This window comes from Apodemus sylvaticus, chromosome 2 (assembly GCF_947179515.1).
Source record: "Apodemus sylvaticus chromosome 2, mApoSyl1.1, whole genome shotgun sequence".
NCBI classification, from domain to species: Eukaryota; Metazoa; Chordata; class Mammalia; order Rodentia; family Muridae; genus Apodemus; species Apodemus sylvaticus.
Window position 1 is genome coordinate 59,144,161 of NC_067473.1, and position 19,735 is coordinate 59,163,895.

Below are 19,735 nucleotides of genomic sequence, written 5' to 3' on the forward strand. Positions count from 1 at the left end.
GATGAGAAGGACTTCTGATCTAGCAAAACAGGCACATTTAGCTTTTAGAATGTTCAAATTATCCAGACCACGTACCAAAAAGCCTATTGCACTATTAATTTCTCTGAAGCCTTACCTGCGTTCTTCAACTCTGAGAAAGGGCTTAAGAGGCGCAGTTGTCTCCCAACACAAGGTGTGACCCTTGTGCCCAGCTCCTAGACTGATTTCTGAAAATCACATACTCGCTTCCTCAGATCAGTGTGTGTAACTTACACACTCATACACACACACACACACACACACACACACACACGCACATTTTCAAAGGGAATTCCTCCTGTTAGTAAACTAATCAAGTCATGAACAGAGTGACGACTTTTGTGACAAACCTCGAAGTCATTCATGCTAAAATGACACCATTTGAATGGGTCCATCTCAAAGTTACTTTCTGTTCCATGTGCTTTCATTTAAAGGTTTATATAATTTAATGCAGGTCTTAAGTCAAGAAAAGGCTTATGCACAGTGTACCTAAAACCTCTGTGTCTAGGCAAACTAGTCAGACTAGTCACTGAATTTATTAGGTGGCTATTGTAGCAGATTCCGTGGGGGAATAAATACACAATCCTCGGTATTACCTGCTCTCAAAACACAATTCCCATACAGTTAACAGCAGGCCATCTTTTTTTCCTTTTGCTACAACCTCCATTATTTCTTTAATCTAGTTAGGTCTAGAAAACGACCCACACCCAGCTGAATTACAGCCCTCCCTAAAAACACATAAAATGTGCTTTGAACATTCAGCTTAAACTTTAATAATTCTCCGTGTGATTTCATAACTATTGATTGTACATTAAAAGAACTTCATTGGGAAAGATGTCCTTTAAAAAAAGAAATAATTTCAAGGTTGAAAAAAACGTGACACAGGTAGGCCCTGTTTAAACAAAGCAACATTGAGACAATGTTGACTGCTGAATGGCCGCTAAAAACTCAAGTCGCCTCTTAGTTCTAGTAAACTATGCCTCCTGGTTTGTAAAACCAGGATCCAAATGCTGAGGTGACAAATCGGACCTACATATCTGACTGCATTTCTACTCCAAAGCACACCAAAATGAAGGTGTGTGTGGTGGCTAGGATTAGTGAAGTATTACAGCTGACTTAGAAAGTCCAACCTTGAACAGTAGATACATAGCCGTGAGACGCAATCCACTAACATTAACAGAATCCTCAAAAGCAGAGAACCTGGTAGAAGCAGACACCTCCGGGTAACGTGGGTGGGGTGAGATTATGATGGGAACTTAGCTGTACAGTTATCCATATTCATTCACCAACTCCACATCAGAGGGATAGTAGGTATGCTTGATGAAAACAGAGGCTCCCCCACTCCCACCCCACCCCCAAATAGCCCTGAAATGCTAGCAGTCAGGCCCTTACCATTCTGTAAGACTTGTCTCCGGATTCTAAGCAGCAAACCAAGGCCTACAGACTCAACAATAGAGACTCTGTGGTAGAAACAGTCAGGTCTTCACTAGTGAAGGTCAAAGCTCATGCTTTCAAATACTTTGGTCACACTTTTTGGTCTTGTTCTTACACAGATAACCAAGTATTAAGAACATCTAAGAAGCTCTTGACTTGGAATACAAAGACCAAAGCAGATAAAGAAACAATTCTCTTTTAGACAGACAGGCACAAGAAAGCAATAGAGAAGTGGAGACTTCCTAGAAAGTGGAACGCGAGGCAGGGATGGAGAACTGGCAAAAGATAATCACAGGATTTGTCCCAAGCTCTGGATTTCAGCATTGACATTTTTTTTTCCTTTGAAAAGGACACCCAAGAAGGTACCTACAAGAAACTCACTAGCAAAGTCACTACAGATTTCCCAGAGCTGGCCATGGTGGCCAGATTCTAAAACCTATTGAATGCTCACAGTGTCCAGAACAAAGAAAGAGCCACATTGAAGCCCACGCTGGGAGGGAGTTCAGACCTTGGCAGACGAGAGGGAGAAAGCCGGACTGCGAGCAAGCTGGCAGGAGCGGCTCCGGCCTTCCGACAGCGATACTGAAAGCCAGCCGATAGAGTGACACCTTCAAACTTCTGAAGAGAAAAATACGTTACCCAGAAGCCTGCATCTATCACACTACCCACCCAAACTGAAGAATGTTAATTTTACACACAGAGATTTCGAAAACATATTCTGTTTTTCTCAAAACAAATTACTGGAGTATATCATTCTAGCAAAGTATGAAATCGGAGGAATAAAAGGTGAGGGTATAAGAATCGGAATGTATGAAGAAGAGAACCCAGGAGAGAGGGACCTTAGGAACACCCGATACAGCAAATCCACACGACTGAGACAGTGGCCGAGAAGTTGTCCACACCCAAGTTCCCACTGCTTCTGTCAGCACAGGTTGCCCGCCACTTGGGTTGAAGTACTTTCTGACCCACATGTCCGCTCTCTCAGGATGCCTTCATCAGTCACACCCACCCAAGCCCTAAGTTGTCCTTTAGTTTAAGATGAGAAACAGGGAGGCAAATTTAGGCACAGATTCCAGTGAGTTCCCGCAGGGTGTACTTCCTCTGAGCACTAGGCCTGACCTCACACAGCAGACCTGTCAGATACTGACTGGTGAGCCTTGCTCTCCAGGGCTCAGTGCCCCGACTCGCTGTCTTCCTCAAACAGGTGTTTAAAACGTAGCAGAGAAGCTAATACCAAACTGTGACCCAGAGCCTCTAGTGTGTTCCCAAGCCCTTGACAGAGACTATAGCCATGGTTTCCTGCTGCTGCTGCTGGGTCTCATTCATTACTCAGCTTTTAAAAACTAAACAATTCATTCATTATGCAGGGATGCAATTTAGCTGGCAGCAGGGAAGAAAAGAAGGACAGAAGAACAAAAGGGACGGTGAATAATGTTTGTCAGTTGTAAGTAAAGAGGAGAGGTGCCCTGTGCGCTACAATCTTGCAGACTGTTTTTAACTTGTGCAAGGCTAGTTAAAAGTGTAACTAGTTACAGTGTAACTCCATTGTGGAGCAAGAATGACTCACTGAACATAACACAATTATAGTGAGGTAGAATGTCTCTCATACAGAATGTCTCATTGTTACTGCTGTACCAACTACATTCAGGATTCCCCCATTGGCTTCCTGAAAGGGTCTGTTTCCTAGGTGTTGGTCCTGGGACAAAGCCCACAATCCCCAGTTCTTTCACATCACTGCGACATTTTTGTTAGCTTGCAAAAGGTGGTTTTCCTATCCTCTTGTGAAGCCTGCACTTGTGCTGATATTAAGCTGTTTATTATCTAAAATACTGCTTTCTTTTTACCTTGTTATTGTTTTTGACAGGGTTTCACTCTATATCCCAGGCTGGCCTGGAACTCTTGGCAATCCTCCTGTCTCAGCCTCCTGAGTACTGAGATTACTCAATACTGAGTACTGAGATTATAGGCTATGTATGCAAAAAACAAAAAGAAAAACTCAAAAAACTGTTTTCTTTAAATGAAGTAAAGATAAGATTAAGAGAAAAAAAATCAACCCCAAAACACATTATATACGATTCAATCTACTCTAATGTCCTGTAGATGATTCCCTTTGGACACTGCGTATAAGACTGCCAACTGAACTCAGTCTTCTAGTTGGCACCACCACTACTTTAGACAGGTGCGGGCGGGGACTGTCGGCCCAGGACAGGGTGGCTGAGTCTTTTCCTGAAGCTCCTGGGTGGTGCCACGGGGCTGCCCGCAGCCGCGCCTGCCAGCTCTTCCTGGAGACCACCTCAGCTTTTCAGGAGCCTACTCAGCACTGACAGTGGCCTCAGCTGGCGAGGTCTGCTCTGCTTCTGTGAGGGCCTGGGAGAGGTCTCAGCTAACAAGAGCCACTGGAAAAGGTGCCTGGAGGGAGAGGGGCTGAGCTTTAAAACTAACAGTGCTGACAAAGACACTGCTCACTTTACTGTCTAATTTCATCAAAACCTCGCTCCATAGCTGAAGGGGGAAGATCTAGTGGAGATTCAAATGACACTGCATCATAAAATACTCCAAATTCACATGTAACAAACTGAAAAAACAAAAACAAGAATCACCCAAGGGTCACCATCAAGTTTTCTGTTTTATTTAAGATTTTAGTTTTAATTCTGAAGAAAGAGGTACATTTCCTTGTTTTTAGTTTTAGCATCAGGTTATAACCAGGTTTGTTTTCTTTTCTCCTGTCTTTTCAATACTGCACAAACGTCCAGAAACTACAGGGTTAAGTAAAAGCTGCAGGCAAGGAGGTCAGAGATTTGCTCCTGGTGGTGATCGGATGGCCCCAGAGCAGTGCTGGCTCAGAGCGCCCTGTCAGGTGGACTTACGGTCAAAGAAAAAAAAGATTCTGACAGAGGAGAAAGACTGAGGAAATCACATAGAATTCAGCTCTTATAAGGATAGGTATTAAATCTGTGAATATTTTTTTCCTTTAAAACATCTGAATTTAAGTCTAAAGCCAAAATTTTTTCACCTTAAAAAATTACTTCTCCTTCCTTATAAACTCTTTAGCAAGAGGCCAGTTACTAATACAGATCAATTTATCTTGTCATCAACTTCCAATAAATCCTTTTGCTTAAGTTAACGACACAATTGAGTCTTCCCCATCAATTCAATAAAGAATTTAAAATTAAAAGCATTTTTCCTGCAATAGTGAATAGCTGAATACAAGATGGAAGCCAGGACCACTGCTTTCCCCCATGAATTTAGCAATCTCATTTAAATCAGCCTGGTTCTCAATTCTGCAGTTGATAGTACATTTACTTGACCTTTCCTATAGATTAATTGTCCTTTTCTGCTAAGCAGATTATGTCATTATGAGCGACAGACAAACAGTAATTTTCTAAGTATTGAGACTGCCTTTTGATTTTCTTTTTCCTCTGCTTAAAAAGGCAATTCCCACCCCCAGAAACATTCAACAGTGTCACTCACTCAAATGCTGGATCAACTGAAACTTTTTACAATTAAAGAAAAGATGGTAAAGACGCTGTGATCGCATCGCATCTGGGGGTAGGGAGAAAAAAAAACCGATCAGGAACTGGATTCTTCAGAACGTAAGAGATGAGACGGGAGCTGTGAGTGGGCTGAGGGGAGAACAGGGGGGGACAAATCCTGCCCTTTTCAATTCCCTCTTTGTTTAGTGGCGGTCCAGTGTTGAACTCTGTAGCAGGTCTGTGGGGGTTTTGCTGGGGGGTCTGAAGGCTGTCTGGAAGCCCGGGGGTGGGGAGTGGAAGCTGGGAGGATTTGAAGGAGGTGGGTAGGGGTTCCAACTGGCTCTGTGCAGAGGGATCTGTGTGGTGCTGAAGGGGGCGCTGTGATGGGGTTGTGACGAGGCAGCGCTGGGGCCGTCCATCTCTGTGAGGGCCTGTAGGGATTTTAGCCAGTGTGGAGGATTGTCATCTTGAACAGAGTCTAAAGTGTTTCCTGAAGATGCTGGAATACCTACAGAGGAAACAGGAGACAAAAAGAAATTGGTGAGTCTGTTAAGGAAAGAGGACCAAGTTACTCGGGTAAACTTTAAAAGAGTGATTTATCTACCCAAGAAATAAATTACAATTGCCAATTTCCAAATGAAACCTTTTCAGCCTTATGATCCTTTGGCCACCCTCTCCTTTCGTCAGCAAATGACCAAGACTTACTGTTACACAAACCCTCCTAAAACCTGGTCCTTCGCTTTCAGAGGCGGAACAGCAAGAAAAACAAAAACAAAAATCTCTCCGCCCCCCCAAGCAATCTCCCCACCGAAGAACCCCAGGCCTCCCAAAGGTAACTGGTGTGTTTTCCCACCCACTCCCCTACCATTCTCTAGCAGGGATCTGGACACAGACAGCCTTATATAGAGAGCTTTATAAAGAGTGGAGTATGTTTCCCTTAATATGGCTTAGTTAGATCCTTTAGTACTTTGAGGCCTACAAGATCCACGCATGCTGCCAGACAGTAACACCTACTTAGAGCGAAAGGAGTGACCAAGGCACACGTGCCTCAGAACACAACTAGGAGGACAGGTTCACCATGACCCTAAGAATGAATCGGGCTGTGTGAAAGGGAACATATGTTGCAGAGACCCCTGCTCTGACTCAGTCTGTGCTAAAACCCACACTGATGCTTGTGGGTGGAGCTGAAGGGATTGGGGGAGAAAGTTACCTGTGATGATGGCTGGGTCTGTCCAGCTGCCAGGGCTGTCCCAACTCACGCTGTCGGTGGTGGCAGTGTTGGACGTTGGTGCACTGTGGTTGGCGTTGGAGGGGGAAGAAGAATTGGGCAGTCCACCAAAGTTGATGTTAATGTTGGGTAGAAGTGCCCTTAGCCCGTCCTGCCACTCCTTCATATTTAAACTCTCTACAGAACTGTTGTTGTCTGGGAGATTTACCAACAAAAAAATGAAAGATAAAAAAAAAATAAAAAGCTGACGTTAGAAACATATGTTGTTCTTTCGTGGTTAAGCGGGAGAGCGTTTGTGGGTTATCCTAGCGAGACAAACTGGGTTAGGTCTGTGCTTGTGAGCTCAGGGACCTACGTGACAGGGAGGAAGCTCCCTCAGGCTGATGGGAGGGGCCTGCTGCTTCCTTTCTAGCCTCCTGACCTCTACATGTGGTGCAAATCAATAATCCAGCTGTGAGACCCAATGCTCTAAAGACAAGCCAGCACCAGCTACAGGATAAAGTTTCAGCCAGAGAGGCATTGAACCAGCTCAAATTCTGTGAAGTTCAGTATAGGAGCTCATTTCTGAGTTTATTAAATGGAAGAAAATAATTTTATGAAGATAAACATGATCCAATATTAAAAGAAAGAGAACTTCTCCTGATTATAAAATTGGTAATGCATTTCAGGGAGGCAGGAAGATAATGCAGGCTTCTAGAGTTAGAACAGCTATTTCCCCTGAAGAACATCAAGCAGGGGCTGAGCTGCGGCAGCGCCCTGTAGTTTTCAGAGTCTATTTATGGACAGTGTCAGAAGAGACTAGCAATGTAAAATAGGATTTTTACAAACTGTGGTTTCAACCGTTCAGAACTCATACATGATTATTTGGGGCCAGGAAGGTAAACTCTAACAACTTCTTAGAATAATTATTTTATTGAGAATGAATCAAATAACCAACTACAGTTTTCAGAAAGCAACAGTATCTCTCTCTACAGAACCGGTCAGCAGCAGGCAGCATGGGGGGAGGCGACAGCAGACAGTGACTGGGCGGGCAGGCAGCCACGCTCTCTGGTAAAGTCAGAATTCTTGTCAAATTCTGCTTTGCCCCATCACTGACCTATGCCAGAGTCTATTAGGTTTCAACAAATGAAGCATTTTATGGTACTAACCTTCTTCATAAAAGACAAACACAGCTAAAGTCACATCTCGGAACTTGACAGAGAGAAAAGGCACTGGACACTAGGCAAACAACACAGCAGGGTGGGGGTCTTCACCCTGAACTATCTTTCTCAGCTGCCATTGTTTACTAAGCTCGTCCTTCTCACACCTGCATATTAACTGCATTTGCATCGTGTTGCACAATTTACAAGGTACTGCACAGTTACTGGTTTCATTTGACCCTCACAACAACCCTGTGAGGTAGGCAGGACTTAATAGATAAAGGGTAGCCGGGGACAGATTCTCACTATTAGTCCTAGTCATGCACGCCTAAATACTGCACAGGTGGGCGGGCACGAGGACCACAGCAACTTAGCAAAACAGCCCCAAAAGAGAAAAAAAGCTGCCTGTGTTTATAGAACCCATTTTTGGTAACCTGAATCCAGATACTGAGGGATATATTAAAAAAACAAATTAATTTACAAGCTTTCACTTGGTCTACTTTGTATAGACTGTTGATTTTGAGTTTTTATAATGAGTCAAATATTAGAAACCCAAGGTTCTATGAGGCCCACAATTAAAAAGAGAACAAAAACCAAAATGAAACAACAAAAAAGCCAAGGAAGTATCGCTGGTCCATCTTTCAGGGACAATGGGCGGGACAGAGAAATGACATACCTTAAGAAACAGACTATCGTTTGGAGCCAGGAAAAACACCGCTCCACATACACTCCCTCACCTTGTGTTACTAGAGGTCAACTTCCCCAGACCTCTTGTGAACTAGGTAAGCACTTTATCACTGAGCCCTAAGAAACCACCCCCACTTTGAGACAGGGTCTCCTGTATCTCAGGCTGGCCTTGAACTCCCCATGAAGGCAAGGATGAATGGTCCTCTTGCTTCTGGCCCGAGAGTATGGGAATTAATCAAACCCAGGGCTTCCTGCATGCTAGGAAGCATTGTATCAACTATACTATACATCCCTAGGGTAAAAATTCTAATCGAGAATATAACTGTCAGTGTCTCCCTCTAGGCCCGTAACTTGGACTAGGCATAAACAAGATCCTCTGATTAAAACTGAAATCATACATGCGTCAATTACAAGACGGTCTGGTAGATAAGACATAGTCTAGCTTCTAGAATGGTGTTCTATGATGTAAAGCTGAACTCTAAGAAAGGTTGAAACCTTCATGGAAGGGAAACAAAACTGCCTTGGAAGGATAAAAATGCCATATAGCTAGCTATACAGGAAGGACTGACTATAGGACAGCAAATGCTCCGAGGTCTGGGTGGTGCAGGTCAGTAAGATGTCCGAGCAGATGCCCAGCTTCTCTGGCCCCACCCCACTCATTGTCTGTCCTTACATTTGCCAAAAAAAAAAAAAAAAAAAAGAGAGAGAGAGAGAGAGAGAAACAGAAGAACACTTACCTCTACTTACAGAGTAACACATTCAGGAAAATTTACTATGAAGTAGTCAGAACACAATCAAAGGCAGCAAAGCAAGGCTCTAAGGAGAGCCGTTTACCTTACATATTGCCTTTGCTGTTAACCAAGAACTACTTAAAAAAATTAAAACAAATAAGTCCCATGTTTTCTTTCTTTTTAATCAAAGGCTATTTGTTCTGCAAAGTAATACAACCCAGCAATAGTGTTAGCTAAAGATAGTTGTCTGTGGTACACAACACACAAACAACCAGAAACTATGATCTTCCCAGTATAGTTTGATTGTAAGGTAGCTTGGGAAACAATTTCCCAGTTTATAATTTTTAACAATCTTTACTGAAAAACAACAAACGACATCTCCCCATACACACACACTCAAAACAAAGCTGGTGTCTAGACTTTCTGCGAGCCCAAGAGCACAGTGTGTTGCTTACAGTGGGGATGCATAGGGGAGGGGGCATCACACACCACAGGACCCAGAGCCTTAGCCCTTGGGATGGGAACATAGTCTCCAGAGTTTAGGAGAAGTTTACCTCCCTCCTCCACTCCCTTCTCTAGCACTGAGTGTCAATGCAAAGCAAGGAAACCAGTAGTAAATGCTAACCTCATCCAAATAGCTCCACTGACACGACCCTCACAACTTGACCCAGATTCGTTCTGACTGTAGAGGGGCAAGGCTTGTTTTGTAGTATGTTGTATGTTAGACAAGTGCTCTACTGCCGAGCCACAGTCCGGCTCGGCAGCTGGCTTTAGCGATGCCCCGTACTCTGGGCACTGCACTACTATCCTCATTGTTGATAGCTGTCCTGTGTATTCGGGGATGCTCACTAGCGCCACCCCCTACTCTGGGCACTGCACTACTATCCTCATTGTTGATAGCTGTCCTGTGTATTCGGGGGGGGGGGGGGGGGGGGGGGGATGCTCACTAGCGCCACCCCCTCCAGTCTGTAGACATCCCAAGTGCCAAGGGAGGGAGGTGGAGGCAAAGTCACCATTAGCGCCGCTGACAAACAAAGGCTACTCCTTTGTTTCTGAGGCTCCAATAATACAGCCCTCCACCCAAAACAGTCTCAGCATGTGGACCACTGTCTCAAATCTGATGTAACTTAATTATCTTTTAAGGATTTACACTAGGAATTCACTGCAAGACGTCAGCAGGTCTATTCAAGAAAGCACTGAGCTAAAAGCTCTCCCTTGGCTGTAGAAGGCAGCACCGGGGCTGCCTGCCAATATAACCTTGAGCATGTAGCCTCCCCAGTCTCTACTGCCTTACCCCTGTGTGGACAAAATAAAAGAAGGGAAAGCCAAGAGAAGCACATTCATTTCCTGATAAGTGACTAACAACAAATGTCTCCCTATTGGTCACTGTCCAAGGAGCCAACGGCAGCAGATTTCTTACTTGCTGGGAACTAGACCCGAGAACAGGTCCCTTCTACAGCAGCCGTCGTGCCCACAGAGGCACTGTGTGGCCACCCTGCTCTGCATGTCTGCCATAAACACCCCACAAGCAGAATTTGAAAAGACCAAGCAAGGTACAACAACAATCAAGTCACTAAATGTATTTTATGATAAAATGATACTCATTTTATTCTTCAAAGTGCTGGCAGGGCTGTCTGTAAACACATAGGCCTTATCAACTAAAGTAGTTTGATACAGTTAAATTCACAGACATGCTGAGTCCTTTAGCTTTAATGCTTTGGTAGGAGCAGCTGGCCCACAAATTTGGCTCTAATTCTTAACAATAAATGATTGTAGTGCTGGGACCAGAGAGCCTATCTGTCAAGTTAAATTACTCTGGGAGTGGCTACTGAGTTCCACTCAGAAGCAGTCCTAACACCTTATCCTGCGTGGCTCTTTTCGTGGTCTCCCCCCTCCCCCCTCCCCAGTGAGTCCATTTCTCTTTTCCTCTTGCCTGCCCTACAGCGTGCGTTTTAGGGGGTGCACAGGAAACGGCCTCCATGGATCCCCACACTGCTGCTCTCTCTAATCCTTTTCACTACAGTTTAACAGTATTTACTTCGTGAAAGCCTCAAACTTCAACAGCCTATCTTCATGTGACTCAAAATATAAATGATCTATGCCAAACCAAACTTTAAAGGACAGTAAAAGTTGCCATATTACAAAGTAAGCTTTGTATATGGGTAAGAGATTCTTTAGGACAGCAGCAAGATCACCAGAATTTATTAATTAAATATATCCATAGGATGGTCAAGAAAAAATTTCAGACATAAATACAATCAGCTTATTAAAAAGATTCCATTTAAATGATAGAATTTCTGCTCACATTTCTAGGACTATGTTTTTTATTATAAAACAAGACAGACGAGTACGGCAGAGATGAGTTGCCTGAGCACAGACTGAGCATAGACTTAACCATCCTAAAAATAAGACTGTAGACTGAAAAAAAGGAAAGAGTGGAAAAAAAGGAAGAAAGAATGAAAAAAAGAAGGAAAGAAGGAAGGAGGGAAGGACGGAGGGAGGGAGGGAAGGAAGGAGGGAGGGAGGGAGAAAAGGAAGGAAAGAAGGAAGGAAGGAAGGAAGGAAGGAAGGAAGGAAGGAAGGAAGGAAGGAAGGAAAATGACAAAGAGCTCTAAGAGGAAATGTCAGATGCCTTAACAAAATATTTAAAAGTTGAACTTTGCTTATGCAGTGTAAGGGAGTCAGGTCAGTGTGGCCCCGGTGGGCATGTGGGCCAGTTGGGCACGCTTTGGACACTGTAGACAGTCTCCTGTCAGTCTGCTTCACTGGAATGCTTCCTGGAGCTCTGCCATTAATTTTTAAGCAGTCTCCCAAAAAAGCTGTCTTTTTTTTTTCTTCTTTCACCCAGATTATTCCAGATGATGCACAGTGTAAGCAATAGTTATCTTGGTTTCTTACACTTTTTTCCTTATTCAAGACAACTGCTGACTTGAAGACCTTATATAAAGTTCAATGTGTGTATTATGCAATGAACAAACAGCTCTTTTCAAAAACAAGCAAACCTTTCGGAAGCCAGGTGGAGGTTTAAGGGTCCATAAAGCTTCCCTCAATGTAAACAACAAAGAAATGAGTCACTAAGATGTTTTAGTACTATTCAGATGCCTAAAACACATGCAGCTTAAAATATATAATTTAAAATATCCAATGCATTAGTATTGTTTAATAGAAAATGCTAATTTTTTTTCTTAAAAGACTAGGTTTCATTATGTAGCCCTGGCTGGCATAGAACTCCCTATGTAGATCAGGCTAGCCTGATAGAGAGCCATCTACCTTTGCCTCTGCAGTGCTGAGACTGAGGTGTTTGCCACCATGCACAGCCAGACATGCTTCTTAAAAAGCCAACATTCTGCTACTCTGTATAAAGGAGAGCCACCAAGATTATAAGGAACATTCTACTACTTTTCTACCACACACACCCTTCCCTCACTGTGTTCTATGCCATCATGACTTCAGGGCTAACAGCCCAGCAAAGTTAAGTAGAGGTTATGTAATTTAAAAATGTCATCATCGGTAACCAAAATCAGGATAACTTTAAAGCATTTGTTTCTATAAAATTTACTACCAGCCAGTGCTGGTCTAGGCAGCTACATACAGTACAAGATGACAGACATGTAACCAGAGTGTGTAATAATACATGCTGTAGTAGATACAAACACAGGATTTATGAGGCACAAAAAAGGAAATGAGTAATTCTGCCATCCCACAGTGGGATCACGGGCGCCCAGGGAGGATCCGGGAAGAAAGAAAGAGCCTCCTGTGCAGAACAGAGGTAGTCAGGCAATCACAGAAGCATGAGCAGGTGTGTTTTACAAAGTGTACATGTCTCTGTTTTAGAATGCTCCTATAAGGATCTATTAATTATTAATATCTATTAATATTTAATATTAATTAAATATTAAGCCTATTTTGGAGGAGAATAAGATCATCTTGAGAACAGGAAGGTGTCCAGGTACTGATTTATCAAGGTTGTCGATGTGTAAATATGTATATAAACAAGGAACACATTGATGGGTACTGTGGTGCACAACTATCATCTCAGTAGCAAAAGGATTACCACAAGTCACAAGAGGCAGAAGCAGCAGGATCATCATAAACGTGAGGCTGGCCTGGTCTACAAAGTGAGTTTCAGCCAGCCCAGGTACCTACCATCCAGTAAACAAAAAACCAAACTATACATTTAATGTAAAAGATGCATATATCAAAAAGGAATCACAGACAGGATCAGATGGACATAAACAAAGCGCAGTGAAGGAAGGAGAGAGAGGCTGATCAAAGAGGCTCACAGACAAGAGCTCTGACAAGCATGAAACCCAACGCTGACCCTGAGTAGGTTAGGATTAGGGCTAGGTTAGGGAAAAGACCTGTGGGGAACACACCGGCCACAAAAAACACACCCACGAAGACATGGAGACCACCAGAGCACTCACTGAACATGGTTTCCCTAAAATAAACTACAAAATTGCAGACATCCAAGGTGTCAACTATGTTAGCATCTCACGAGGTCTACATCGACTCTAATAAACCTGATAAAATGCCCCCCTATAGGTATTTCCCACGATAGTAAGGAGGAAGGAAACCTAATTCTGACCAACAAGGCAACTAGTTACCTACTGTAAAAATCCAGATTTTCTTTGGGATTTACCATTTTAGTAAATAACAACTGGGCTACAGTTCTTAGGTGGCTACCTGTGTTACTACCACAGTGCACTGTAATCATTCACTCCCATCTGTTCTTTCCTACAGGCCTCTGAGTTCCTCCTTGGTTTGGTAAACAGTGTCCGACCCTCACTAATCAATGGGATGAATGGCACTGAACAATGTGCTTCCAGATTGGTAAATGACTTTTCCAAAGCAGGTCAGAAAAAGAATGCGTGAAGGCGGCTCCCGCACGGGAGCAGTGAGTCCAGGCTAGAGAATTCTAGTTATGCACTGATAATCATTAGTAACACCCTAGGAAATCCTAGACAGTTTTGTCCCCCTGTCCACTTCTCTTACCCCTTCCCTTCCCTCCTTCTTCATTGACCTTTATGTTTGTATCCTGATTCAGGCTCCTTCTGACTCTTTCCCTGATTACTTTTAACTTATGTATCCTTTGTATTAAATATCAATCATAAGAAAATGAAAATGAGATGGTATATAAAAGTCAGTTGCACGAGGGAGATCTGATGAAATATCTGAAAAGATTTGCAAAGATGGATTTTATATATAATATTTATCTGTAATGTAAGAGTATTATAATTCTTGTGAATTAAAGTTAGAATCCATAATGATCTAAAGCATGCTAAAGGAAAAAAAAAACCTAAGTGTAGAATAACGGGGGTGGGGGTGGGGAGCCCCTGTTCCATCTTAGGTCACTAACTTTAAGCCACAGGAAAAGGCAGGGATCACATTTTAATGTCCATCTCACTCCACCCATCTCTCCTGGCCACAGGACAGGCTAAGCAGGTGAGATGCAGAGGCACCATGCGATGTGCATCCTAGGGTGTCAGTCCTCACAGATGAGACCACAGAGCCACTGTTGAGACAAGACACACAAGAGCAAGAGGCAGAGTGCAGCAGTGACATGCCTGGATTCTTCCGACAGACACCAACAACTCTGCTTTTGTTTCAAGACATTTCTCTGAGAAATAAGCAATATTTTGTCAAGAACTATATAGCTCCTATCCAACTGAAATATTCATGCAATAAACTTATCTTGAAATTATGCAGGTTGTCATGGAGGTATCTTCTACGGACAACTACTTTAAAGGAAATATCTTTTTCCTGTGTCTTGTGACTTATTTCCTCTGATGTTGCCTGCCTAATCCTCAGTCTTTGCAGTTATGTCTTCTTTTACCCCACTGACACATCAAGCCCCAAACAGAATGGAATAGTGACCAATGAGAGTCAAAAAGACATCCCATGAAGAACAAATCACATCAAAATAATCTGGATAGGTTCTTTAATTATCAGAGTATGACCTATCTTGAATTGAGTGGTCTATGCTGCTTTTAATGATTCCCTTTTGGGGGTGACAATGGTTAAGAACAGCATGGCTAACAACAGACTTTGGCCAAGCATTTTAGACACTGTGTCAGTCTTTGTCATACTGCTTGGTTTGTTTAACTCCACCGCTTTTCTGTATATTTAACAATATGTACCAAAGTTCAAAACACAGCAACAAAACCCCAATCGTACATATGACAAAACTGGGAGTGAAATCCATACCTCGTCTTAAAACCTTATGCTCTTTACTCAAACTAAACAAGTCTTTAACAACATTTATTTATCAGTTTGTAATTATGTATCCGTTTCCTAAGGCAAACTTATAAGCTGGGAACACAGAAATAGAATACCCTCTAACTAGATCAAACACATCACATAAAATGTATCAAATATACATTCCTTTTTTTTCCTAAAATGCATCAAGAGAGTACAGGAAGGGAAAAAACCCAACCTATCTAGCAATGTGCATGGGAAAGGGCATGAGTTTACTTAGTAGACATGTGGTATCTGATAAGAAAAGTGGTACTGAACATCTCAGAAATAACACAACCTTAGTTGAGCCCCCCCCCCCCACACACACACCTTTTTCTAGATGCTTTTATAAAAAGAACTGTATAAGCAGACACGTAAGGACAAGTACTGGCAGCAGGGCAGTGGTGGCACACAGCACTTGGGAGGCAGAGGCAGGCAGATTTCTGAGTTTGAGGCCAGCCTGGTCTACAGAGTGAGTTCCAGGACAGCCAGGGCTACACAGAGAAACCCTGTCTCGAAAAACCAAAATAAATAAATAAATAATAAATAATAAATAAATAAATAAATATTTTAAAAAAAGAAAAGAAAAAAAGGACAAGTACTGGCAATAAGAATGGCTCTCGTGAAAAAGTAGATCTATTGTCTAACCACCTGTCAATTACCACCATCTGATGTACGCCCACTTTAAGAAAGGCAAATTATTGAGTTGATATATATTACAGAGAGCTACAGAGAGAACTGGTAATCAAGTTATATGTGAATGGCTGAACTGAGGATCTGATCTACATCCAAAAGGTAGGGGACAAGCAGTATTGGCCTTCATGCATTTGTCAAGCAGCACTGGAAAAGATGAAAGAGTTTTAGTTTAACTATGAGGAAAAAAATGGCAATTACAAGTTGTCCTAAAGAACTCCTAATCAGTCAAACAAATGTCTTTAACAGCTCACTGGCATACTTAAAGAATTCTGAAAATTCAAATATTTTATAGAAGCTTTTGGAACTGTGTTTAACTCAGTAAGGACACAGAGAGAGAGAGAGAGAGAGAGAGAGAGAATGAGAATCACATCAAATAAACAGTAAGATGGAAAGAATGCTATAAAAAGAGATGTGGTGGCGGTAGAGTATTGGGAAAGAAATACCAAGGATAACATGCACTTGGAGTTCTTGGGTCTTAATGAAAGGAAGAGACAGGTTACAATTCAAGTTTATTCTGACTAGATGATGCCCAAGCTTTGCAGACTCCAGAAGCAACAGAACCCCCCCAAACATGCAGCGAATGTCACCTCCAGCCACCCTGTTCCTACACTGTTCTGCTTTCTTCTCAGGTCCTCGTTGAATCACCGCAGAGTGACTTTGCCCAACAAAGTCAGGGACAGCTTTTGATTGTTCAGTTTTTTGTTTTGTTTTTCTTTTGTTTTTTTTGGATTTGGTTTTTTTTGAGACAGGGTTTCTCTGTGTAGCCCTGACTGTGCTGGAACTCACTCTGTAGACCATGCTGGCCTCGAACTCAGAAATCCTCCTGCCTCTGCCTCCCAAGTGCTGGGATTAAAGGCGGGTGCCACCACCACACGGCTGATTATTCAGTACTGATGAGGCATTTTTAAAAACAAAAACAAAAACAAACTGGGGTATAAGTTTCTCTTTAATTTTGCACTTAAATTGGGTATTTTTGCTGACTTTGCCCCAATTCCCAATGGTTTTGTCTATTGAAATTTCTAAGGTCTCTGATTTTTATAATTTTTATGATTAAGAGGTAGTCTAATGATCTAGAAGTTAAATCACTACAGTTATGTCTTTACTGGTCTTTATTGCATTTTGATTATACAGTTCAGTTTTATTACAACAATAAAGGTTGGTTAAGCCTCCTCTGACTCTAAGACACCTCCTACAAGCACAGAATTAGCTTAAGGGCTTATAAATTAACAAAAATCTCAAATGAAACAACTAAAATTATTAATTTTCCCAAAACATTATTATTATAACTGGGAATTTCATAACTTGTTAGGAGCTGCATGTTTAAGTATTTCTAGACATCACAATGGTTTACTTTATTGTAATTTCATTTAAAAATTCAGAACATGATCATTATTTTATATTAAACAGAATGGAATGGGTATAGTTATGGTGTAACAGATGACTCATACAGCTCCGGATGTAGAGTAACAGACCATTCACACACTCAAGAAGTTTCTCACTGTTGTAAAAGCTTTGCAAACCAAAGGCATTTTTTAAGGTTTGAGATTGGCTGGTATAACAAACGCTCATTTTCTGCAACAAACATGTACATATTTGGAATTTCAGTAATCATGCACAATGTGTGAGCTAAGGGGAAAAGACTGGAGGAAACAAATGTATATATGTAAAGAAGATAAGCTGAAAAGCTACTCCACAGACCAAAGCAGAACAGGTAAAACTACAGGGACAGCATACATGGCCCAGTGGTTCAGATGCATGACCATGAGCAGCACAGGAGTATCAGGCTAGTACCATGATGGGCAGGTCATTCACAACTGTCTAGTTCTGCACAGTGCACAGCACCATGAGTGAGCCGCACCATACAGACTAGGATTCTAGGAGACAGTGCTGCATCACTGTTGGCTCCTCATCATTGTTGACTCGAACAAGTCAACAATGGACTTTGCATGTGTTGGGGCAGGGATAACATGGGAGATCTATAACTTCCAGTTCAACTGTAAAACTAAAGCACACAGGTATTGTCATTTTGAAAAGGTTATTTTGCTTTTCCTTTCTCTTATTTACTAGGCTAAAATGAAACCTTTTCTGCTTCAAATTTTCAAGTGATGTTTCAATGTAAAGAACAGGGCAATTCTTGAACAACAACATGACCTGACATTGATTACTATCATTTATGCTTATGCCACATATTTGTAATTAAACTGATTTTACACACACACACAGAGAGAGAGAGAGAGAGAGAGAGAGAGAGAGAGAGAAAGAGAGAGAGACAGAGAGACAGAGAGAGAGAGAGAGAGAGAGAGAGAGAGAGAGAGAGAGAGAGAGAGAGTCAGTCTGTTCTAATAACACATCCTTTCCAGTAAACAAAAGCCAGCCCTCCTGTGCAGGACAGTATTTCCAAAGACTCTGATGAAGTCAAAGATTTTTATGCTTACCACCAGTCCACTAAAAAGACTTTATTTTAAAATCACTTAAAATATGTATTTATGTAAGTGTTCATCCTGAATTATGATTTATTATAGTTGAATTTGGAACAGATTGCCAGAGATGGTCTTGACAGAACCAATTCTCAGTCAATATTCAAGCTCACTGAAAAAGAAGGCAGGAAGAAGAAAGGGAAGGAGATTGATGAGTACATTTTAAATGTAAGTCAGAAACTATGATTCTTACTTCAGATATTCTGGAACTTTGAGTTGAATTAGAACAAATGCTTTAGTAAAAAAAAAATTAGAAGTATTACATGGCTTTAAAGAGTATCTTAAAAACTTGGCTAAATTAGAACTAATGTTTTAGGTGAAAAAAAAAATTAGAAGTATTACATGGTTTTTAAAGAATATCTTAAAAACTTGCCTGAACTGAATAGCAAAACTTTCCAATGTCAAAAATCTGTTGGTTCAACATTTAACAATACAGTGGTTGCTCTTCAGTCAATTCCAAAACTCAGACTATGCCTTCTGTTCAAATGTGTTGTTTTAACTCAAAAAAGAAAGGAAGAAAAGAATATGATCACCTAAAATCTCAAACTCCCCTCTGGAAATAAACAGATAGGAGCATAGAATGGCTCCTGTAACAGCATATACTGAGTGACAACTAACATCTCCAATAGACATCATTCTTTCTTGTAATAGGGAAACAAAAAACAAAAACAACAACAACAAAAAAACCCAAAACAAAACCCTAAGACTGGCTCTGTAGGGAAAGAGCACATTTAGCAAACATTCAGGTCTAGCTTCAGGGTGCGGCTCAGCTGATGGCGAGCTTGCTAGCATATACAAGGCCCCGTGTTTGACTCCCAGCACTACACATAAGCAGATATGTTAGCACGTGCCTATGACCCCAACACTCAGAAGATGGCAAAGTTCTGGGTCATCTTGCTACACAGTTAATTAAGACCTAATTTTGACTTCCCCACTAACTCTGGTAAATGACATGGAGCAAGAGATTATTTTTTGTCCAAAAGAAGAAAAAATGAGAGCACAAGCTGTCAGAATGGCAATGTAAGGTGGTTGAAAATTAAAACCTGAAATTGCTATAACCTAATTTGTACACCTGGGGATTATTTAAACCCATGCTTATTTTTTTTAAATAAATTTAATTATTATTGAGAGGCTGGGTGTGGAGGCAGAGGTAGGTAGATCTCTGCGAGTTCAGGGCCAGACTAGTCTACAAAGCAAGTTCCAGGCCAGCCAGGGCTAAAAAGGGTAAACCTGTCTCAAAACAAAACAATTTTTAAAAAGGACAAAACTCAACATGCTGGGTTTTAAGAGTTTATATTAGCAGGATTGTCTTGGACCATGTGAAGATGACAGTAAGTTTTATTAGTGATCAAATCTAGAAGGGTTAAGGAAATAAAGCTGATAAACAATCTTGCCTTAGTGGGCATTAAGAATTAGACCATAAGCCTGTTGAGTTTGAGGGGAGTAGGAGCTAGGGATCAAACCCAGGGCCTTGCACAAGTACTATACTTAAGGATTTTAGTAAAAAAAGAAGAAAAAAGTATTTTTTTTAACAGCAAACACATAACTGGAACAGGAGCATGCAACCCAACCTTCAGTTTAACGTGAATGCAAAATGTTCCTCCTTGGCTAATGA

General features: G+C 41.7%; 1 protein-coding gene across 4 annotated transcripts in view; it reads right to left on the reverse strand.

Moving 5' to 3' along the window:
* Positions 1–4,059: 4,059 nt before the first annotated feature.
* Positions 4,060–19,735, reverse strand: part of Cnot4 (CCR4-NOT transcription complex subunit 4) — a 106,375-nt gene continuing 90,699 nt past the window's right edge. For 2 of the 4 annotated variants that reach the window (XM_052173433.1, XM_052173432.1), the window contains exons 11-12: positions 6,136–6,348; positions 4,060–5,433 (exon numbers count right to left, since the gene is read on the reverse strand). In XM_052173433.1, coding sequence (XP_052029393.1) covers positions 5,129–5,433; positions 6,136–6,348 — 518 coding nt within the window. In that variant the 3' untranslated portion in view covers positions 4,060–5,128. The remainder of the gene's footprint in view (positions 5,434–6,135; positions 6,349–19,735) is intronic. The other 2 variants (XM_052173435.1, XM_052173434.1) reach the window with 1 other exon arrangement.